The sequence below is a fragment of the Mytilus galloprovincialis genome, chromosome 13, assembly GCF_965363235.1.
Source record: "Mytilus galloprovincialis chromosome 13, xbMytGall1.hap1.1, whole genome shotgun sequence".
Lineage (NCBI taxonomy): Eukaryota > Metazoa > Mollusca > Bivalvia > Mytilida > Mytilidae > Mytilus > Mytilus galloprovincialis.
This window is the reverse complement of record NC_134850.1, coordinates 58,170,558-58,195,622: the sequence shown is the minus strand read 5'-3', so window position 1 is coordinate 58,195,622 and position 25,065 is coordinate 58,170,558. Positions and strand designations below refer to the sequence as shown.

Here is a 25,065-nt window from a genome sequence, read left to right as displayed (position 1 = left end):
ATAGCCATGTGAAATATAACATTAAAATGACAACTCAACACCACAGGACTACATTATAAATAAATTGGAGAATACAATTGACAAAGCAACATACGAACAACAGCCAACAAAAGGCAACAAGTTAAAAATTTTAATACGTCAGAAGTGCATTTTATCCACACAAGATCCACCAGTGACGCCCAGATACAAAAGTTTGAAAGCCGAAACAAGCACAAAGTTGAACAGCATCGAGGACCAAAAGATAAAAAAAAGTTGTGCCAAAAACAGCCAGGGTTTTCTGTTAGTTACCAGAACATCCTTATTATTTAGAATATTTAGAATCATTTATACTTTTGCAAACAGTAAATTTATAAAATTACTAAACAAAAGCTGTACATAAGACTCATCAGTGACGCTCAAATCAAAATATTCATAAAGCCAAACAATTACAAAGCATTGCGGATCCAAAATTCCAAAACGTTGTGCCAAATACGGCTAAGGTTTTTAAATCTATGCCTGGGATAAGAAAATCCTCAGTTTTTCGAAAAATTCAAACTTTTGTAAACAGATAAAAATGACCAAAATGTAATATTTCATGAGAAGTTAAACATGAATAAAAAATAATACGACAAGACAGCTGAATGTAATTGGTTACTAATTTAAACTTTATCACTATACCTTAAAACTTTTACTGCAGCAAACTTAAATCCATTTATGACAAATAATAAATTGCCAGGCATTCCTTCGTAAATAGTTCAGACTGATAAATATTTGATTTATGAATCTACAAAAGCTATTATCTTAGTAGTCAATGTAATTATTGGGATTATTCTACCATCTCCAGCATAAATCTGAATATCAATTAAAAAAACTTTGATATGATATATGAAATTTATTCTGATGCAAATCTCCAATATTTTTTTTATGTGATAATGCTAAATTGTGTACAACCGCAAGAAGACATAGATCATTAGACTACTTAATGCATATTTCACAACGAATGATAGAAAGTGGTTAAAACAATACACGTTTATAACTAAATCTATGGTTTGCTGTAGTTTTGTATTTTGTTGTTTTGAAAAGAAATCAGGTCATTGGTTCTCCAGTTTTAATTGTTTAACTTATTTTTTTTTGTCGGACCCTCTTATAACTAAACATGCAGTATATGTTTTGCTTATTGATGAAGGTCAAACGGTGACTTAGAATGCTATTATCTATATCATGTTTTACTAATTGTTTAAGGCGTACATTGACCTATAGTTGTTAATTTCTTAGTCATTGAGATTAGTCTCATTTGCAATCATACCACAGCTTCTTATTTGTATGATATCATCAGGGTAAATATCCATACATCATCATCATCTTTATCAATGCTTTAATGGGAGAAACAATAATTCTGTTCTATTTTTTAAGATGCACATTTACTAGTCATTTTTCAAAAGTATCTGTTTTTGGTCATCATAATATATTGTGCCATTGATTCTAAATTTTCACAGATAAAAAAAAATCAGATGGAAAAACAGGAAGTAAAGGCATGTGTTTGTCTCAATATATTGAATATCAGGGACAAAACAACACGACATTGAGTTTCCAAAAGTACTTTTGTTTTTGTTGTTATTGAACAAAATTATGTTTAAAAATATTTCAACCGAGAAAACAGATATGCCCAACCCCCTGCCCATTCATGAATATACGTTTTAAGTTACTATATTTCTATAAATTTCCACAGGGGACGAACTACAATGATCCAAAATTTCCCCGTGGAAAAAACTGGCATGGAGAAATAATAGCTATACATCACCGGTAATCATTATGTCCATATAGAGATAACAGTACATTTATTTAGAACATGTCTTATCTTACATATCATTATGTAATGTACATGTTAGTTCAACGCAGTGTGTGTACAATAATTCGTAACGTAAGTCGCTTCATTTAATGCAAAATGTAATGTATCTCGGGGAACCATAAGTATTAGATGGTCTCGTTCTATGGTGTTTACCCCGAATGAGGGAGGTCATAATTGGTATGCAGTTGTACTAGCATTGGCTTATCTTATTTCCGTGGATATTTGTTTACCCTAACCCCGTCAGTCATTGTCCATTGCTTTTGATACTTTTGCTCAGTTGCATATACAAGTTGTTGATTATGTCAGTTTGAAGGAGAACCATTGGTTATAAGTCAATGTTAGTTGGTATGCAGATGTATAAGATCGTATAAGCAGTTTCATATCCATGGAAGTTTATATATTCGCCAACCTCTCATCATATGAATTTTAAACAGAGGTTAAAAGAAAGTCGTTACTGATGTCTTATAAATTTGTTTTAATCTCTTTTCTTTAGAACAAATTAAAACAAATTATTTGAAATATAGAATTTACATCTTTATAAGATATAAATTAACACGTTATGGTCTCTAAATGGATATTATGTATTTGATGTTGGTTTTTTTTGCTGAGTATCTATAAAAAAAAGAAGATGTGGTATGATTGCTAATAAGGCAACTGTCCACAAGTGACCCAAAATGACACAGAAAGTAACAATCATAGTTCACCGTACAGCCTTCAACAATGAGCAAAGTTCATTCCGCATAGTCAGCTATAAAAGGCCCCCCAATGACAATGTAAAACAATTCAATCTAGAAAACTAACGGCCTTATGTATATAAGAAAATGAACGAAAAAAAATATGTTACACATAAACAAACGACAACCACCGAATTCCAGGCTCCAGTTAACTCATGTGCATTTGAATTAAAGCCTTATGACAATAATTTTATCTCGGCGTCTGCTGTGACATCAGATAAGAAATTGAGATTATCTTCCGAACATTGAATTTACATGGTATAAAACATGTGTAACTGCTTACTGTGAATTATTATGTAATTGTTTAAATACTAAGATTGCATTTATCTCAGACAAAATCGACAACTTGTTGTCCCGTGTTGCCTGTGTTGTATTTGTTTTAACATCAGGTTGGCTTTTTCCTTTACTCTAAGTAGCTTATTCTTTTGAGACAATCTATGAGAAGAAGGATTTATTTTAGCTTCCAGAGCGCATGTAGTTACCCCTAGTATTGTGTTGGGTTTGTGTTGGTCGGTCTTTAGTTACCAGTATATTTTATAAAAAAAAAAGAATTGGTATGATTGCAAATGAGACAACTATCCACAAAATACCAAAATGAAACAGACATTTCAACTAAACAACTATAGGTCACTGTACGGCCTTCAACAATGAGCAAAACCCATACCGCATAGTCAGCTATAAAAGGCCCGATAAGACAATGTAAAACAATTCAAACGAGAAAACTAAAGGCCTTATTTATGTAAAAAAAAAAAACGAAAAACAAATATGTAACACATAAACAAACGACAACCAACTGACTTGGGAGAGGCACATACATAAATAATGTGGCGGGGTTAAACATTTTAGCGGGATCACAACCCTCCCTCTAACCTGGGACAGTTAGACTGCTGTCTGTCTTTTTGTCGTTTTTCAAAGTATTTTGCAGTGACGCATCTAGGGAGGGTTGTAGGGGTTGGAACCCCCTTTTTAACAATTAATGCATTTGCATAGGTACATAGAGTTTGAAACCCCGTTTTCAAAGTGCTGGATCCGCCCCTGTTCATTTTTGCCATTTAACGTTAAATGTATACAAAACAAATCTCTAGATATATCAGGGATGTATTCATTTTTGTCATCAGCAGTAGAAAACTAAATATGATGAGAATGTCTATTTTTTCAAACAAATATTTTTTATTTCATTTAGATGAAGTACGTTTTGTTATTTCTGTGCATATTTTGGATTGGTTGTTCTTGTAAAAATATCCCTTGTTATTATGAACCAAACAATGAGCTAGAGTGTATAGAGTTCATCGAGTTCCCTGGGGAGCAATATGGGTGTAGCTATACCAATAAGTCGCTTGTCTTTACTGGTTCTTCAAAACTTATTGGAAAGGAACTATGGATACAAGTACAAAAAGTAAGAATTTTAATTCAAATTTTATTTTTTAAAATTAAGTTTTGATCAAACAATGTTTTTAACTGCATATAACAATAGTGTTAAATTGTGCAGCAGTGATCTACACCTTAAATCAATATCTCAAAAACATCGATTGTTCTTCACACCAAATGGACACAAATCGATAAAAATGGAAAATAATCATGTGAATATATTAAAGTTTAAAATAATACCGTGCAGATAAAACATTTCACATTCATTGGATTTTTGTTGCATAATGTGTAATGAGCGATAATATAACTTCCCATACATTCACACCCATTCTGATAACCCATCAGCCCTATGTGACGTCATGTGGTCGGGGTTTGTCAGCCTAGGTGCGTAAGTACATCGGTATTATATGGTAAAAAGGTTAAAACAATTTTCCTTTTATACCTGCCCTTGTATCAATCATCGACCCATATCAGCCTTCAACTAACGCTTCGGGTCGATATCCGTACGTGTATTAATCTGAATTTATATGCTTTGAAGATTGAATTTACAAAAAAACAAATAATAAATCTGATATCGATTTAATTCCGGTAATGACCGTACCGTGCTCATTCTGTAGCTAGCATGTGTTTTTTTTTTTGCTTTTTTTTTGTTTATAGAACCAAGAAACGTTTTATGTCAGGAGACAGGACGGAGCATGCAAGGATAAGTGTTGTGGTATGTTAGCCTTGTAAAGACTACTATTTCGTTTTCTAATTTAATGTTCTTTCTTTGCTTTGAATAGTGGTCTTTTCTGTACATTTAAACATTTTGCTTATAGTATTTAGTAACAAAAAAAGCAACAGTATTGATTAATGTTCATGTACATGTAGCATAAGGCAAAATAATAATAAAAATAATAAGATTATAGTACACGTTTATTTGTGGTTTATAACACAACCATAACACATAGAATAATACCATCATGCTGCAGCGATATACAATATTACCAGACATTTATAGAACAAACGCAATGGACAGCTTTTTAGGTTTTGTTCATATAGAATAAAACATTAAAACTACATGTTTTTGTAATACCGAACCCCAAAAAGGGAGAAGTTCATGAAATTTGACAAAAACAAACTCTTGATTATAATTATACACCAAACAAAGGAAAAGCAACTGTCATATATAACCTAGGGCAGTAGGCAAGAACATGGTTTTATAGCTAGCTAAGCATTCCTATTTATGGTTTGTCTTCCATTATTTTAAGTAGTTCAATTGTCATGTTATTTCTTCATCTTTCGTATAAACTCTACATACATGTAGTAAAATTATTTCGCAGATACATTTAACCGAGTTGGTAAGTATATTATAGTTTCTAAAAACAATGTCAAGATCAAACATGGACCTGAGTGTTCCCTTTTTTAAATGAGGTTCGTGTCGCCATTTTCTCTGTTTGTTTAATTTTTGATCAAACAAGCCGTTGTTTCGCTTTCCTTTTCATTTGAACCGATGTGTTTTCAGCTGTATACGAGTTTTGTTTTTAAAACCAACTGTTTTACATTAAGACTCCAACTTCCATCTTATAGACTTCACGGTGCATTGGATAGTGTTCAGTTTTCGTGTATTAAGGTTCATTTCATAGATACTGTAAGCAATAAGTTTTCATATTAAAATTAGTGTCTGACTAGATTGAAAGGGATCAACCATTTTAAGTGGGGTGGTGGTCGTTTGTCTTTAAGTCATTCAACGCCATCAAACAAGTTGTTTTTAAACAATATTTTTTTCTCATCAAATTGAGGATCAAAATATTTCTTAGCCTCATTGTCGATTAAAACAAACATAAGTAAATAGTGGGTCTGGTTTAAATCAGACATAAATCTTTATATTGAAGACTTTCATCGTATAATGATTTCGTTCAATTATGTAAACACGTGTATATTTTCATGTGATGATAGTCTAATGTATGGACTTTATTTCAATAAACTGACTGACTAACAGACCTACTGATCTTTTATTTAAACTATTCAACTGAAATGTGACGGGTTAATTACCCGGATATTAATAGCACCCTACCTTTGTTCATCAATGGATAAGTGAGATGTTGTCAAATATTTAAAAAAAAATGTCAATCAAAAAGGTTTTTTTTATTGTTTTTATTCAAAAACTTAATTAAAACACTCAAAACTTGTCTCTTGTTTTTCAAAGATACCGACTGAGTCTAATGCGGACCAAAGACAGGATTCCAAATGTACAACGTTCCTTAGTTTATAATATTTTACCATTCCGTCCATTTGTCCCGTTCTTTTTATCGCAGTTTCTTTAAAACCACACAACAACATTTCACGAAACTTACATGTAGCAAATAACAAGGACATAGTATGTAGATATGCATATCGAAAGGAAATTATCATTCCCAGTTTGTTTCAATGGGTTACATGTATGCTCCTTTGAACTTTTTGCCTGATTGCCCGATTGCAACAGTTTGACATCGCAACTCATCTAAATCCACACAAGAGAATATCATTAAACTCTGTAGATAATAAGAACATACTATGTATATGTGCATATTGCCAGGCAAAAATGATTCAATATTTTTCTAGAAGTTAATTATGCCCATTTGAACATATAATTTTGACCTTACTATACTACTGCAACAATTAGTTATCACAACTCATCTCAATCCACAAAATATGATTTCATAAAACTTTGTAGAATTCTTTTGAGCAGAATGAGTTTACGCTTAAAGATGTACACCTCTGAGGAGGCAAACATTTCTCAACTATTGCCCTTTGAAAATACCCAATTTTGATTATTTTCCCATTTTTCATCAATTTTTACCTATTTTGTGGGCTATTATCGTTCCACAATTAAACTTTTTTGCATACGTTCATTAAGATGAAGTGGACCAATCAGAATAAATTTAACTTAAGGGAGTTTGTTTCTCAGTTTCAAAATCATTAACTTTTCAAAACGCTATTTTATATTAATAGAGGATTAATAAAGGAATAAAAAGAGAAAAAAACAATATATAGGTCAATGTGCTTGTTTTCGAGATATTAGCCATTGAAATGTTGGCGGGAAAATATTCTCTCTTGACTGTTCATAGCTTAATCATTGACAAGTTTAAGTTCTAAAACACTACTAAAAAATAATTAAAATTTTATTAGACTTTTTGAGATCGCTTAGCATTATACATGTAAAAGATTTATAAAAAAAAATGGGGGTCAATGATCATATCAAATGGATAAAACCAGAGGATTCCGAAAATCTCACAAAAATCCCAAAAAAATGACAAGCAAACTTCCTTAAACAAACTATAGGTAGGTGTTAACATAAGGAAGTTTTATCATATGTTGATGTTTTTTTTGTGTCAAATTTACCATGCTGTCAATTTTTTAAAATTTGTGATTTTTCTCAGTTTTAAGAACAAAATGCATATTATTTCATTTGAAAAAATACATATCTAAGAAGTTTGAAAAGATAAAAATGATATGGGATGTACACGATTCTTGTAAAATCATTTTTGTACTCCTCAACCATTTTCTCAAAATTTTGGCTAAAAAGACTACTTGATTGGTCATAAAATTTGAAAACTTAGATATTCAAAAACTATTCATTGTAGGTACAAAATTGGTTCACAAAGTTATGTTTGATTATAGTATTTTTAAAATTCATTGATATTTTACACTTGTATCACATGTTTTGGCAATAATTTTAGAACGAGATTTCAACGAGAGTGAAACGTAAAAAGAATACATCCTTAATAGTGTTTTTGTTGTTTTCATTATTATTGCTTTATTATTGTCTTCGAACTTAGGAATCTAATGCTATTTTGTTTGCATAGTGTCAATGTTTAAAGATGGAGTATTTAATTTGAATCCTGTATCTTGAAAACTACGGCATGTTGGTTGGTTGTATTAGGAATAGCTCCCGCCCCCATATAGAAAAATAAGAAGACGTGGTATGACTACCAATGATACAACTATCATCCAATATTCAAGAAACGGATGTATGCAATTATAAGCCTATGTGATGAACTAGTACCAGAGCAGCGAATAGAAATGATTCCGCGAGTTGAAACTGATTAGGAAACATTATGAAGTCGCAAATATGTTAAATGTATTGTTGTTCTATCCTTATCCAACCCTCTCTAACATTCCAAGGAAAATATTGTATTACGTAAAACCAAATGTGTTTGAAATATTTGATTTTTATGTTGAAATTTGTTTTATAATAGTATATCAAAACACCGAACTTTAAGTTAACTAAAGATTGGGAAGTCAACCAAAACTAATAAAACTAAACGTTATCAACTAAATGAACAAGTGAACACGGACTTCTTTTTACTTTATTATTCTTAGATTAGTTACTGTTTAATTAATTTATTGCATATTTCATCGATTGATGATAATTGAACAGTGGTATACTATTGTTGCCCTTATTTGCTTTCCCTTAATGTCAAGTAGGAGTTTGGTGATTTAAACAAATTTTCTGGTTTACAGATCGTGCTCACCATCATGAAGATCGTAAGTATCGACGGTTTTCTTTTTTATTTGAGTTATCATTTCAGTATTACATAACTGTAAGATGTAAATAATTTATGACTAGTACACTTTTAATGCTTTACATATTAAATTGTTTTATTTAACTTACTGTCGTTGAAACATCATATAAATTTAAAACGGAACTTATCATAATTCATGTTTAAAACTCAAACATTACAATGAAATGCACCACTGCATATCATAGATAATTTCTCTTTACAAAGTTTTGTGGAAAAAGGGTGTCCGTTAACATATTAACAACACCTCGATTTTGGCAAAAACGGTTAACAACAAATGCAAACATTCTAATATCAGCTTACACAGTGGGTTGGAAACAGTTAACAGTTTAAATTTATCTCAGATAACAGTTAACAACACCTTAAAAAAGGCTAAAACAGGTTAGCATAAAAAGGTATTGTCCCCTTTGATTGTGCGTTTAAGAGTTAAAATAATCAAGTTTTGTTGTTATAATGAACAAAATATCAAACATAATGAGGGAAATGTGTGACTTGCTTCTATCAAGAAACCTTGTTTTGCATGGCTATCAAGCGTATTTGACATACTAATTTTCTTCGCATATTTGTCACATAATTTATCCCGAAATGATTTATCAAAATAAGTGCCCGTGAAAAAGCAGTAAGAAGAAAGAGATTGATTACTGTATTGCATTCACAAACAATGAAAAGTTCGACGATTAATCCCCCATATTACCACCCAAATCTAACAGAATACCATTAGAAACTATCAGGATACCATGAGAAACTAACAGGATCCCATCAGAAACTAACAGAATACCATCAGAAACTAACAGGATACCATCAGAAACTTACAGTTCACAGGCAGTGGAAACGTTCATTCATCCACTGATTTGAAAACTTAATATATTTTACTGTTTAATTCTTGAACCTGTACAATGAATCGTATAAATATATTACAAAGTTATAAATGTTAAAAATCTTTACACTAGCCTTATGGAAGCGTTTAAAGTAATTTATAATTCGTTGAAATTCAAATTTTATTTTTAACTTCAATCCCTATATCGAGTGGGGATCGTGCTTTTTGATTTTAGTTTTCGTTGTACTGATTTCTGAACGTTTGAATGTCTTTAATTGATTGTTTGTTTAATTGTAGTGTGATTGTCCCTCTGGTATCTTTCGTCCCTCTTTTAAGACGCGTTTGCTTATATGTTTAAATTTGATTTGGATTTCTGGTTGCCACCTTTTGTACCTTTTCGATCCTAAGTAAAATTTTTGCGTTCTAATTATTTAATCAAAATGTAATTCATTTACTGCAAACACGATTATATTTCTTGTCAAGTAGCACAGTGTCAATTTGACCAATTTTACATGTAACGCAAAAAATTATAGTAAATAAATATTACAACCCTATCATAAATGCACTAAGAAATCGGACTTTGATAGGAGGTAACAGTCTATAATTTTTATATTTAGTCACAGCAACATACACGTGATCTATATTAGGCATTTTTTCTCTGTGAACCTCATAACCGATACTCCTTCAAATGTTTACAGCCGTTTCCATTGAGTGTGTAGGTAAAGCTTATATCTTAGGTAGGCTTACTTGTGAAGTCATTATTATGTACGGTATACTACCATACTGTTGAAGTAGGCATACAGAAAGATAAATAGGTTATCTGCCGGACTAGTCCACTCTTAAAGGAAGGCAGCTTACTTAATATGATAATGACTTCACGGTACAGCTAGCAAACAAGCTAAACAAAGCTATTACCTTGATCTACAAAATCATTGAAATCGGCTGTAAAATGCTAGTTTGTCCTGTCGTTCATTGCCAGACTGTGCTAGTCAACCGTGTGTTAATGGTGGAAGATGTCATAATGAGGAACACGATTTTGTGTGTACCTGTAAACCAGGCTTTTATGGAACTCATTGTCACCACCATGGTAAGTGATCTAACATAAGATACGGACGACTAGTTAGTCTATAACGTTATTAAATAAAAGCATAGGTCTATACTACATGAATGTGTTTGGAATAAATGATTTGTATCTTTAAATTTGTTATAAAAAATATAACAATAAACTTCGAACTCCAAGGTCCTTCACAAAATCACTATAAAAACGAACAACACCAAACTATCAGAACAAGGGAAAACCAACTCCTTTTTACTTTATTGGTCTTAAATACGTAAATTGTTTAAATGTTTAGTTTAAGAAATATATATTTTGTCCATGTTTGACTCTCTACTGTTGCCTTTGTTTACTGTCTTCAATTTCAAGTTTACAGTTAAGTATTTAAACATTCGTATGTTCTTTTTTTACAGAAACGTATCACTATATATCGTATGGACAACGTAAGTGTCAAAAGTTTTTTTTTTCTTTTTTTTCCAGTTCAATGTTATAATCATGATCGAAAGTTGTCAATAATCTTGGACATCACTAATGATGCTTCCTATATTGAATTGTTTAATTTAAGTAAATTTCGTTCTCAAATCATAAAACGGACACTGGTCCTTATCAAAGTCATGTTTAAAGCACAACTTTTTTGAACTTTTAGTCCTCGATGCTCCTCTACCTTGTACTTGTTTTGGCTTTCGAACTTTTTTACCTGCGCGTCACTGTGTGGACGAAACGTGCATCTGGCCTATTAAATTATAAACCTGGTACCTTTTGATAGCTATTATTCGTGTGTTTCTCTGTCCTATATTTCTCCAATTTATTTGTATTTTAGTCTTGTCATGTAATGTTTTCACTTAATGTTATATTCAGCATTGCCATAAAAGCGGGAGGTATTGGCTAGCCACAAAATCAGGTTCAAAACACTATTGTTTTCTTAAAATGTCCCTTACCAAGTCAGGAAAATGGCCATTGAAATATTGTAGTTTGTTTCTGTGTGTGCTTCATTTTAGTGTTGTTTTTCTGTTGTGTCGTAGTTCTCCTCTTATATTTGATGTGATTCTCTCAGTTTTAGTTTGTAACCCGGATTGGTTTTTTTCTCAATAAATTTACGAATTTTGAACACCAGTATACTGCTGTTGCCTTTATCAAAGAAATAAATCTAAAAAAAAATTACCATGAAATTTCTCTTTACATTTTTTATAGCGCATTTTCATATATCCTTTATGTTCTTTGATCACGCGTTTAAGAACTAAAACTATCAAATATGTTTTGTTACAACCTTGTATGATGAACATAATTACAGACATGTGTGGCATGCGTCTATCAATAAATCTTGGTTTTTTTTCATTCTTTTCAAGTTATTTTGACATTCTCAATTTTATTTGCATAGTTGTCACACAGCTTATCCCGTAAGAATTCTTAATTAGCTACCCTTAATTTTAATTAGATAGTTACGTATTAAATCGTTTTTATATTTCTTGTTTACAGAACATGTAAATCTTGTAAATCGTAAGTGTTGACATTTTTCCATATATTTCAGTTTTCATTGGAAAATTATATTCCTGTTAATTGTTAATTAATTTTGGACTACATTGTCTATTTATATGCTAATCATATTATCATATTAAATTATTTTTATCTGACTTACTGTTGTTTGTACATCATAGAACAGATATTCGCTCTTCTCATGATTCATGTTCAAACAGGTAAAAACTCGAAAATTACAATGACATGCACTGCATATTATTTATAATTTGCTCAACAAAATTGGTTATAGCGCATTCCATATATCGTTTATGTTCTTTGATCACGAGTTTGAAAATTAAAACTATAATAAGCAGTTGATTTTTGTTGTATACTAAATAACAATAAATGTTAAAAAACGTTACACTGGAAATGTAAAAACGTTTGAAGTAATTTATAATTCGTTAAAATGTAAATTATTTGTAAACTTCAACCCCTGTTTCGGGTTGGGATCGTGCAACTTTATCTTAGTTTTCGTTGGACTGATTTCAAAACTTTTGTTTGTCTTTTAGGCGTATTTGTCAACCTGTTGGTGGTTTATTTTTTATTTTGATTTCTGGATGCCCCCTTTTATACATTTTCCTTTTTTAGTATAAGTTTAGCATTCTAATCATTCAAACAAAATGGTGAATTCGAACCCCGCTTGTGCCGGTGCACATGACTCCAATCTTTATTGACTGTTAGTTTTCCTATTAAAGGTCGGTGGTATTCTCCGGGCACTCCGGCTTCCCCCACCAATATAAACTGACCGCGCTCCACGAAATAGCCTAAATGTGTTGCTTTAAAGTAGTGTTAAACATTCGTATGTTCTTTTTTTACAGAAACGTATCACTTTATATCGTATGGACAACGTAAGTGTCAAAAGTTTTTTTTTTTCTTTCCAGTTCAGTGTTATAATCATGATCGAAAAATGTCATATAATCTTGGACATCACTAATGATGCTTCCTATATTGAATTGTTTTATTTAAATAAATGTCGTTCACAAATCATAAAACGGACACTGGTCCTTATGAAAGTCACGTTTAAAGCACAACTTTTTGGGACTTTTAGCCCTCAATGCTCTTCAACTTTGTACTTATTTTGGCTTTCGAACTTTTTTATCTGCTCGTCACAGTGTGGACGAAACGTGCATCTGGCCTATCAAATTATAAACCTGGTACCTTTTGATAGCCATTATTCGTGTGTTTCTCTGTCCTATATGTTCTCCAATTTATTTGTATTGTAGTCTTGTCATGTAATGTTTTCACTTAATGTTATATTTAGCATTGCCATAAAAGCGGGAGGTATTGGCTAGCCACAAAACCAGGTTCAAAACACCATTTTTTTCTTAAAATGTCCCTTACCAAGTCAGGAAAATGGCCATTGAAATATTGTAGTTTGTTTCTGTGTGTGCTTCATTTTAGTGTTGTATTTCTGCTGTGTCGTAGTTCTCCTCTTATATTTGATGGGATTCCCTCAGTTTTAGTTTGTAAACCCCGATTGGTTTTTTTCTCAATAAATTTATGAATTTCGAACAGCAGTATACTGCTGTTGCCTTTATCAAAGAAATAAATCTAAAAAAAAAAAGATTTCTCTTTACATTTTTTTATATCGCATTTCATATATCATATATATTCTTTGATCATGAGTTTAAGAACTAAAACTATCAAATATGTTTTGTTACAACCTTGTATTATGAACATAATTACAGGCATGCGTCTTTCAATAAATCTCGTTTTTTTCATTCTTTTCAAGTTAATTTCACATTCTCAATTTTATTTGCATAGTTGTCACACAATTTATCCCGTAAGAATTTATCAATTTAGCTCCCCTTCATTTCAAGTATATAGTTCCGTATTAAATCGTTTTTATATTTCTTGTTTACAGATCATGTAAATCATGTAAATCGTAAGTGTTGACATTTTTTCCTTATATTTGAGTTTTCACTGGTCAGGAATATTATATTCCTAGGCCTGTTAGTTGTTAATTAGTTTTGGACTACATTGTCTATTTATATGCTAATCATATTCTTTGTATCTGACTTACTGTTGTTTATACACCATAGAACAGATATTCGCTTTTCTCATAATTCATGTTCAAACAAGTAAAAACTCGAAAATTACAATGACATGCACTGCATATTATTTATAATTTGCTCAACAAAATTGGTTATAGCGCATTCCATATATCGTTAATGTTCTTTGATCACGAGTTTGAAAATTAAAACTATAATAAGCAGTTGATTTTTGTTGTATACTAAATAACAATAAATGTTAGAAAACGTTACACTGGAAATGTAAAAACATTTGAAGTAATTTATAATTCGTTAAAATGTAATGTAAATTATTTGTAAACTTCAACCCCTGTTTCGGGTGGGGATCGTGCAACTTTATTTTAGTTTTCGTTGGACTGATTTCAAAACTTTTGTATGTCTTTTAGGCGTATTTGCCAACCTGTTGGTGGTTTATATTTTAATTGGATTTCTTTTGTACATTTCCCTTTTTTAGTATAAGTTTAGCATTCTAATAATTCAATCAAAATAGTGAATTCGAACCCCGCTTGTGCCGGTGCACATGACTCCAATCTTAATTGACTGTTAGTTTTCCTATCGAAGGTCGGTGGTATTTTCCGGGCACTCCGGCTTCCACCACCAATATAAACTGGCCGCCACGAAATAGCCTAAATGTGTTGCTTAAAAGTAGTCTTAAGACACCAAAAATAAATAAATGTAATCAAAATGTTATTCGTTTACTGCCAACACGTTCATGAGTCTTGTCAAGTAGCACATTGTCAATTTGACCAATTTTACAAATAACGCAAAAACAGCATACATTATAGTTAATAATTATCACAACCCTGTCTTAAATGCACTAAAAAATCGACCATTTATTGGAGGTAGCTCTCTACTATTTTATATTGAGAAACAACAAAAAAAACGTGATCTATATTCTACAGTTAATTTTCCTCGGAATTCATAACGGATACTTCTTCCAATGCTTAAAATACTAGTTTGCCATGTTGTTCATTGTCAGATTGTGCTAGTAAACCGTGTAATAATGGTGGAACATGCCATAATGAGGAACACAATTTTGTGTGTACCTGTCCACCAGGCTTTAAAGGAACTCACTGTCATCAAGGTAATGGTCTAATCCCTAAAAAAAAAAATCACGAGAATACTGAACTCCGAGGAAAATTCAAAACGGAAAGTGCCTAATCAAATGGCAAAGTCAAATGATAAAACATATCAAACGAATGGACCACAACCGTCACATTACTGACTTTGTACCTGCGTTATGTTAAATATAGGCGCCCAGTTAACATCTTACGTTATTTAACCAAAATCGTTGGCCTTTATTACATGTATGGTTAAATTTAACATTTCCAAATTAACCTGCATGTCATAGCTATGATTATTGTCTGATGTTAACATTACGCAACAATTGATATATAACCCCATTTTTCTTGTTTTGTCAGTTCTGCTGCTTAAGTGAAGTAGAAGACGATGTCTAATTTATTGCTTTTAACAAATAAGAAATACTACAAAAAATATTCAAACGTAATCGCCGAAATAAGACAATACATGTGATAATTCCATTATACAAAAACACAAAAAACATACAAAAACAATAGTTAGCCATGGCGTTGTCAGTTTGTTTTAGATTTATGAGTTTGACTGTCCCTTTGGTATCTTTCGTCCCTCTTTTTTAACGAATTGCAACACGGAAAATTATAGACTTAGCAACATGAACTCCACCAAACACGGGGTATATGCAAGATGCTCCTCGGAGATACGTTGATCCTTGTCTATGTTCGGAGTTACATTACTTTTTCATGCGTTGTAGAGTTTTATCAACGTTTTCCACGATAAATAAAAGACGAGATTGTTACCGTATTTTCAAAACAGCAATTGAAAAAATAAACTAAAAGCACAATAAGATTTAGGACAAATAAATATGGATCCCTTTGAAACAAAGAAGAGCGATCTAAGTGCGCAGGAGGTGTAAGCAGATACTGCTCTTTATTAAGAACTCTTTATTTGCTCATGCATGTACAATATCTTGAATAAGTGTAACTCAGTAGGTCACAATCAAGGAAAAGAGGACGCGATTGAGGTAACAACATATCCGTCGTTATCTATGAAACACACACTAAGTATTCAATAACAATCAACCAACTCGACATGGTGTCCGTAAGGAAAACTTACAAATCTGACAGTAACAGCAAGTAACTGTTGAGGGCGAATGTTAGACAGAACTATCGTACGAACATTGTTACCCTTGAAGCGTTCGAACATCTTATACATTAAATATTATACCCAATCTGAAGGTAATGTTTTTGAAATCATTTTTAATTTCATTGTGATCTTTAAAACAGGAATATGATAAACAAAAAACGCACATGTAAATAAATAAACTAAAACCGCCATGAAATTTATTCTGAAATCATTTCCGGTTTCATTCCTATGTTTTTCGGCCATATTCATTTAAAAAATATGCTTTAAAGTTTTGGATTGCGGGTGTCACCATGGAAAGTGTTTTCAAGGTGCTCTTCATCGCTACCACTGTAAATGTGACGCCGGATATACTGGAGCAAAATGTGAAACCGGTAAGATCAGCATGTATTGTTTCATTTTATAGGGTTAGTGTTTTGTGTAAATACTATTTTTCTATTATACATGTACACGTACTAGGTATTTAGTTTTACAGTTTTGGTTAAATTTGCTCTAGAAAGGTTTTGTTCCGAATTATGTACTCATCACGTTGGCAACTGACGTGAACAAGTTGTCAATTGACGGGACCATTTGTTTTGCCCTAACACATTTAGTTCCTATTTCAGTAATTACTTAACCTTATTCTGAAAAACAAAATATAAACTGTATACAAAATATATATTAATGAATTTACTAAAAGCGTATATTGGAATTGCAGAAAAAGTCCGTTAATAATATTGAATAAAACTATAAATTTAGTTGGTGTAAATAGATAAAGTTATAGTACAATTTAGAGTGCATTTTTTTCTAACGCAAACGATGCAAATGACATGACTGACTAAGCGCGCAATGTTTTTATCATTTGTTTCTTACTAACGTTTGCAAAGTTAACCTAAACTTTGACAAACTATGCACTCTCTAAAAATGCGTCTGTAGTTTGTCCTTCGTCGTTTGCTAGTACACACGCTACATTTGTTTCTAACTTCAGCCTGATAAAACGATGTATTTGTTTAAACTTTTATAATACGTCTGTTTTTAAAAACATTTCCATGCATTATTCAAAGTTAAACAGGGTCAGTTAACACGGATTAAACGATGTATTATTTTCTACTCTTGTAGCGTTTAGTAAACGACAACAAACGGCACACAACGTTTATGAACTGTTGGTAATTAGTTATCAAAAGTACCAGGATTATAATTTAGTACGCCAGACGCGCGTTTCGTCTACATAAGACTCATCAGTGACGCTCATATCAAAATAGTTATAAAGCCAAACAATACAAAATTGAAGAGCATAGAGGATCCAAAATTCCCAAAAGTTGTGCCAAATACGGCTAAGGTAATCTATTCCTGGGACAAGAAAATCCTTAGTTTTTCGAAAAATTCTAAGTTTTGTATCAGGAATTTTATAAAAATTATCACATTATTGATATTTATGTCAACACCGAAGTGCTGACTACTGGGCTGGTGATACCCTCGGAGACGAAACGTCCACCAGCAGTGGCATGACAGAAATGCACCCTTAAACTCGAGTAATAATATATTACATTAACAAATTGCTTCAAAAAGAGATACAGGTATTTTGCGAAAGAAAAAAATTGAAACACAAATTTTATTTATTCTTCTTATATATATTCAATATCAATCATATTTTCATTATTATTCTTTACTTATCTAATATGTCTGTTTTATATTACAGTCACTGTAATAAATCGTAAGTAAAGCTACAACACAACTGGATTGTATCGCTCTTTTAATAGAAATTGGCAGATATTTAGGCGAACAATTGAGATTATTGAACCCTGCTAATATATAAACCTTTTGCATACATAAAATATTTTACATTTTGTGCCTAAATGTTTGTCATAATCTTTCAAGCTATTTGATTACGTAATAGATTAAAATAACAGTTGTGGCTACATGTGTGAACTTTCTGTAGAACAAAGCACGTTTTGACTCTTTTTTGTTACCCGTGAATTTCCCATTGGTTTATTTTACTTTGTCTGTCGTGTTATCCGTTTATAACAGGCGGTTTTCTTTTTCAATTTACTTACTTATTTTTTGTCAATTTTTATTGCTGTTTTCCCTAATATAATCACAATTGAATACTTTATGAGTATGATATCTCTGTTAAAACACTTTAAAGCAATTAGTGACCTCTTCAACACTGTATTATCGACAAGTTAATTAATTGAATAGCAAACAATGTACCTTCTCTAAATCTCTTCACTCATCCGCCTTTTTAAACAAGATTAAAAAGAATCTTTTATATATCTTAATATGTACAATGCATAAGAATATACTAGTATACTATATGTAACAATCAATGTGCATACAACGTGTACAGTTATGACGGAATGAGAAGACTGAGTGTACAAAATAAAAGCTAATAATATTATATGTAAATAATATACAAAAGGAAAGTAATGATGGTATGTAAATTAAGGTGACGGCAATGTTCGTTATAAAAATATATCTACAGTCATACCTTTATTTTAGATCAAAAGAAGTTTTGTTATTATGATTTGTTCACCTGTATTAATTGAATATTTGAAAGTTAATTAGAAGTTGACTGCAGATAAAACGTACCATCTATACTATTAAACGAAGACCTCATTTTGTGTGTCGCTTCTCTTCCTTCCACAATAAATTAATCAGCGTGCTTCTGTGTCCTATAGGTAACATGCATAGTCGTATTTGTCATCCATTCTTATGATTATCCGGATCGAGTTATTTTGGGAGAAAAACGACAAAAAAGGTGTCCGGATATTGATCCGTCATTTGACTGACTTTAAGTTATAGACAGGTTATCCGGTTTTAAACATGCACAAGTACAACCAATCGTACGATTGATAACAAAAAATGAAAAACATAAATAAGCCAATCAGACCGTTCTCCATATCATGGTTTTTAATCTCAAGAACCACAACTATTATACCTCTTAGAGAGGACAATTTATCTACATGCATAAACTACAATTATACTACTATTGTAAACTACAATTATACTACTATTGTAAACTACAATTATACTACTATGATGTAGAACTATATATAGAGACTCTCTGTATTCTGTCTACTGTTTTCGTTGAAATGACTATTTAAGGGGTCATACCAGTTGAATATATATTGAAATAAGTAAAACATGTAAAAAAAAAAGAATGTGTCCATTGCACACGGATGCCAAATCGTCACTAGCATTTTCTACTTTCAGTGGACCGTGAAATGGGGTAAAATCTCTAATTTGGCATTACAAATGAGAAAGAGTATATCATAGGGAATATAATTATTTACTAAGTTTCGAACTGATTGGACATTAACTTGATCAAAAACTACCTCGACCAAAAAGTTTAACCTGAAGACGGACAGACGGACGAACGAACGAACGAACAGACGCACATACTAGAAAACATAATGCCCTTAAATGGAGTATAAACATTTATTGTTGAAAGTGAAAGTAGTGATTTGGCCAAAATGAAAGTAGGATACAGATTTGAAGGAGGCCGGACGTTTTCGGGACGTCGGGATCGGGTGTTTTTAAGCTCGGGATTTTGGGATTGATCCTTACGTGATCTTGGAATATTTTTTTCGAATTTCGGGATGTCGGGATATGAATTTCTTTAAATTCGGCACCTCGGAGTTTCATGTCTTAAAGTGAAGAATTTCGGGATCGGGACCCCTCCTACCCGTGACTCCTTCAAATTAGCCTTCGTCATTTATACAAGATTTAAATCCTACCATTGGCATGTTAATACACGTGATAGGGCTCTCAAAAGAAAACGCACTCATGAATTGTCCTTGAAGCATATTTGATTTTATTAGAATAATTATGGTATATATAAGCAGTTGCACTGATTTATTTCATGTTTGAAAGGGTGCAAATTTTTAATTTGATTAATTTGATTGACTTACCGAAAATGCATTGTAGCAAAGAGGAAGAATAATTGTGGTCTGAGGCCAGAAACATGAAAATAATTGAATTTAACAGAAAGGAAAAAGATAACGGACTTTGGAAAAAAGTGAGAGGGCTTTTGATACCTTTTATGAAATTCTCAAGACATAATATTTTTGGCAAAAAATCATCCTACAACAGTTTACAACTGTGTATGCCCGATAATTCGCGGGTGAGATCTAGTTAATTTTTAATTTGAGTGTAATAAGACGTACATAATGTTAAACTTAAAAGTTTTGGTCACGTTTCTAAAATATAATGGTAGTAAAGAGTGTAAATCGTGTTGATTTTTGTACCATATCATAAAGTAACAACTAATAATGTCATAAATAATATTTGAAATGAAAAAAACAAATGTTTCAAGCTTTTCTAAAGTTGTACCCTCGAGTCTTCTTAATAAGGGATATACAAATATGAAGAGCTCAAATAACATAGAAGTTGACAATTATAGGTCACGGTACGGCCGTCAACAATGATTAAATCTAATACCGTATATAGACAGCTTTAAAATGCCGACTGTGACATTTTCCGTAATCTGCTTCATGTTTATCTAATTAAAAAAGTCTGTATCACTGATATAGAATTAATTACTAGATATAAGAAGATGTGATATGAATGCCAATGAGACAACCCTCTATCCATGCTACTATTTGTAAAAGTAAACAAAATTCAGTTCATGAGTATAGAAAAAAAAGACACAATTTTCTCATACTTTGCTAAAATTAAGATTTTACAATGCTTTAAAAAAATATGATATAAAGTATGGATTACCGTGCTATTTTTCAAGGTACGGATTGTTCAAAATTGCTAAAATTTTCTTAGATTGTTCATGAAAAACACAGTTTGTGCATAAAAAGAAATATATGATACAGAACTTTGAAATAAAATAAGTGAAAATAGGTTATATAATATTTTTTAAGAAAATAAAAATAAAATGGTGTCACTGAACTTGTTTTCTTGCTACAAGTAAAAAACCGAAAATTCCTAATATGTGCAGTATAAATTTTGTACTAAAGGAGTTATCTACCCTGAAATGGCTTATTTGTAAAACATTTTCGATAAATCAATGAATACCTAACTCTTTTTTCTATAAATAAACATTGTAACCAATAGATTGCAAATCTGTCTCCAAATGTTTAGATTTTGGCAAATAGCTAGACCGTTTATTTACTGTGATTGTGCAATTTAAAATGGCGCTATACTCCTAAACTACCTTGTACAAAGCCAGTCAGTCAAGGTCGTTAAAATCATCCACTTGTTGTAACTACCATAAATTAAATGATTTAATGCCCAATAAGGCGCAACTCAGGGCCGATCGTGCAAGGGCTGTATAGCAGTCAAGGTTGGTTGAAACTTCCATTTGTTGGACTACCTTAATATAACATTTAGAATGTTAAGGAAAAGAAGTAAAAATGAGCCGATATGACCAAGTTTGAACGGGTGTATGACCGAAACGGCATAAGGTTGAACGGTTTAATGGCGGAAACGTCTCAAAAGCACGGCAAAATACCAACGTCCAGTACGTTGTAAGTAAAATTGTTAAAGATATTATAGGGAACTGCAAACTTTTTTGAGTCGAAAATAACTGAAAATTCCATTGCGAAAAAATACGAAAGACAAAAATACAGGTAGGACACCAACTGTAAAAAAAAATCAAATCAACAAAACAGTCGAAGGTGTTTATGTTTACTGTTTATAAAATGTTGAAATTGTCAATACTATAATATTAGCAAAAATAGATTTAACAAAACTTGTGAAACTGAAATCTGAAACTTTCTGATGGGGAAAAATGAAATACAAAATCGACTTTCGCATTGTTTTACAAAGTCCTAAGCATGTTACAATTTCCAAAAACAAATTATATGGTGTACTCTTGTGATGTGAATATTCTATATAGAAGTATTGAACTCTTTAAAAATCTGTTAGTGCACGTTCAAAAATTAGTAAAGATTAATATATATTTGTAAAGTCGATATCTTTTTTTGTATTATTTTCTATAAAATGTAAGAAAAGGTCGTCTCATATTTTGTGCAGGTATTTGCAGTCTGTTCGATCTATTCACATTCAATGTTACATTTTAACATCATAAGCGGTCCGTTTTAATGTGCCTCTTAACATAATTTTAAAAATCTTTGCTGAATATCAAAACGTTCATTCTGAATATTTTCCTTGAACTTCCGTGACCTTGCCGCATATATGTATATTTAAGTATAATAAGCCTGTTTCAGAGAGAAAAAAAGCCAATAGAAAAAAAAATTGAAGTCAGTTCTTCAGAAATATTCCCGAATAGCAAACATTTGAAACAATTTTACATCAAGCTCTTATATATTTTGCTGTAGTCGTTAGATATCAAAAGGAGAAATGGTAACACTAAATGGAAGTTTTGTTTTTATTCAAATTTTTTTTTAATTTTTACCAGATCGTTTTCTCGTGAATTTATGATTGGTAAGGGCCTTGCCGGTACAAGCAATAAAAAGACCCAGTTTTTAGTCTTTTCAAGGGAGGTAATATGATGTCACTTGTTTTTAAACCATGGTGACACATGACATAAATTATATCTTTCTAATGTGAGGAATACTGTAGTAAATATGAAGGTTGAGTATCCTTGAAGCAAATAATAGATAAAGCTACACATAGTTGTAGACGATATAAAATTAAAAAATAACATTTTCATTCCTATATTTTACCATAGACTGTCATGGTTCACCCTGTGCCCATGGTCTTTGTTTAAATCTAGCCACTGGCTTCATGTGTTTTTGTTATCATGGGTATACCGGTTTGACGTGTAAAAACAGTAAGTATTCATCGTAATGTGTGTTTTTAATTAAACAATCTATTGACATACATTATTCAATTGGATTTTTCGACAGATCTAAATACATGCATAAATTAAAAAGTATAAAAAAGAGATGTGGTACGATTGCCAATGAGACAACTGTCCACAAGGGACCAAAATGACACAGACATTAACAACTATAGGTCACCGTACGGCCTTCTACAATGGGCAACGCATATACCGCATAGTCCCTTATAAAAGGCCCCGATATTACAATGTAAAACAATTCAAACGAGAAAACTAACGGCCTTATTTATAGGTTATAAGGTTTATTTAGAGTCAGTATAGTAAACAAATAAGGACATAACATAAGCTCAACTGAGCTGTTAACCAACCGAATGGCATTTTTCAAAAAACATGAGACATCATTGGATGATATTATATTCTGAGAGAGGAAGAAAGTAAGAAATCGTGGGAATTTGTAGCTATATTAAAGATAACACAAAAATATCGAAACGATATGTAAATAAACTCATCATAAATACCAGGACCAAATTTAGTATATACGCCACACGCGCGTTTCGTCAAAAGACTCACCAGTGACGCTCGAATCCAAAAAATTTAAAAAGGCCAAATAAAGTACGAAGTTGAAGAGCATTGAGGACCAACATTCTTAAAAGTTTTGCCAAATACAGCTAAGGTAATCAATGTGTTTACATCTGAAAGGCACTGAATCAGTAAATTCTTCTAAGAAATTGAAGTAAAGTTTAAATCAACAAATGATTAAATAAAAAGTTGACCAATAAATCGTTTAAATGCGTTGGATTGAAATATTAATTGGTACGTTGAAAACCAATTTACATATTCCATGTTTCGTTCAGAAATATATCGTAAGTAACAGTTCTTATATTTGATAATATGCATTGTTGGTCTTTTGTGGATAGTTGTCTCATTGGCAATCATACCACATCTTCTTTTTTTTTATTGTCCATACTTATATCATTCTACATTTAGAATTCATATCTGACAAATAAATAAAGTACTAGACAAAATTCAAAAGATGTTATAAAACCTTGTTATCTCACTCTTTAATTAACATTAATTTAAGGTGTACAAGTAGACAATACAACAATCTGACTGAGAGAAAACGGAAACAATAGTTGGTACCACCACAATTTTGATGAGACGTAAAACATCTGTTACATTTGTACAGATTTGATATTGGAGAATTCAGATTTTCTTTGTTGGTTAAAGCAAAATTACATATCATGATCGTTACAAGTAGCTAGTTAATTTGTAGTAATGGGATATTTATTTTATTTCAGCTATTGCAGTTAATCGTAAGTATCAACCTTTTTGTCTTGATCAATACCAGAATAACGGTCATAATATTTTTGAAATTCTATGAGCCTTTTAACTTGTAATGACAAGCTTAGTAATTATTGACACTTAACGTGCTGATTACATTTGTTGCTTGTACTCCTGCCATATACACATACATTACATTTTTGTGATCCCCTGGGGTGACTTGTCTCTCTGTATGAAAATTTGCCTTTTAATTATCAAGGGAAACGGAACGGAATACAAATTTATATAAATTGACGTTCAAACAGTTTAAAAACGACAAAACACAATTGGCTTTGTCTAAGCCGCCATTAACCTAGTTTGAATATATATGTATGACATCAAGGATTATAGACAGTGTAGGTGTTAACGTTTTTAGTTTTCATTAGTTTATACATTTTTTAGGTTTAAAGAGGCTGCATGATGATGCAAAAACTAGAATAGATTGCTTTCAGTCTGAAAAATGTGTTTTCATGAGAATTTATTGCTTTTGTTTTTAATATTGGATCTTTTTTTGCGTAGATTGCAGTATCAATCGTTGTGTTCTTGTAAAGTGTGTAAACTCCTTACATAGATTTACATGTCAATGTGACAGAGGTTATACATGTAGCATAGGTATTATTGGCTTTAGTGATTTAGGTGAATCATATTTAGTAAATCAAATTTCGTAAATTTCTAAACAGATCTTGAACTTTGACAAAAAAAGGTTATATTTGTAAAGACTGAATATTAAGGAATTATGATTTTATTTGGATTTATAATTTCTGACGAAAAATATTTTGACAATTTTTTTAACAATTGTTAGTTTTTCAATTTACAAAGCCTATTACATATCTGATCAAAAAGCAAACCAGTGTCAATTATTTCTCTATTTTTCTCAGTGAGTGCAATAGAAGATTTTATTTGACAATAAAAAGTAATGTTTTAGCAACCATTAGAAAACATAC

At 31.4% G+C, this 25,065-nt stretch overlaps 1 protein-coding gene across 1 annotated transcript; it reads left to right on the top strand.

Annotated features, from left to right (window-relative positions):
* Positions 1-1,855: 1,855 nt before the first annotated feature.
* LOC143056164 (uncharacterized) lies at positions 1,856-22,809 on the top strand. The gene is made up of 14 exons (XM_076229246.1): positions 1,856-1,900; positions 3,746-3,958; positions 4,588-4,645; positions 5,253-5,270; positions 8,416-8,439; positions 10,271-10,378; positions 10,759-10,788; positions 11,822-11,842; positions 12,679-12,708; positions 13,725-13,745; positions 14,870-14,974; positions 16,341-16,442; positions 17,747-17,761; positions 22,691-22,809. Exons 1-14 carry the CDS (start codon positions 1,856-1,858, stop codon positions 22,807-22,809), a joined length of 909 nt encoding a protein of 302 aa, XP_076085361.1.
* Positions 22,810-25,065: the final 2,256 nt, after the last annotated feature.

What these genes read in the sequence shown, in the direction of transcription:
- LOC143056164 (XM_076229246.1), top strand. Translation starts at nt 1,856, where the DNA reads ATGTACATGTTAGTTCAACGCAGTGTGTGTACAATAATTCGTAAC. An exon ending in TGTGTACAATAATTCGTAAC is followed by an intron (nt 1,901 to 3,745) that starts GTAAGTCGCTTC and finishes TATTTCATTTAG; the next exon opens with ATGAAGTACGTTTTGTTATT. An exon ending in TGCTCACCATCATGAAGATC is followed by an intron (nt 8,440 to 10,270) that starts GTAAGTATCGAC and finishes GTTCATTGCCAG; the next exon opens with ACTGTGCTAGTCAACCGTGT.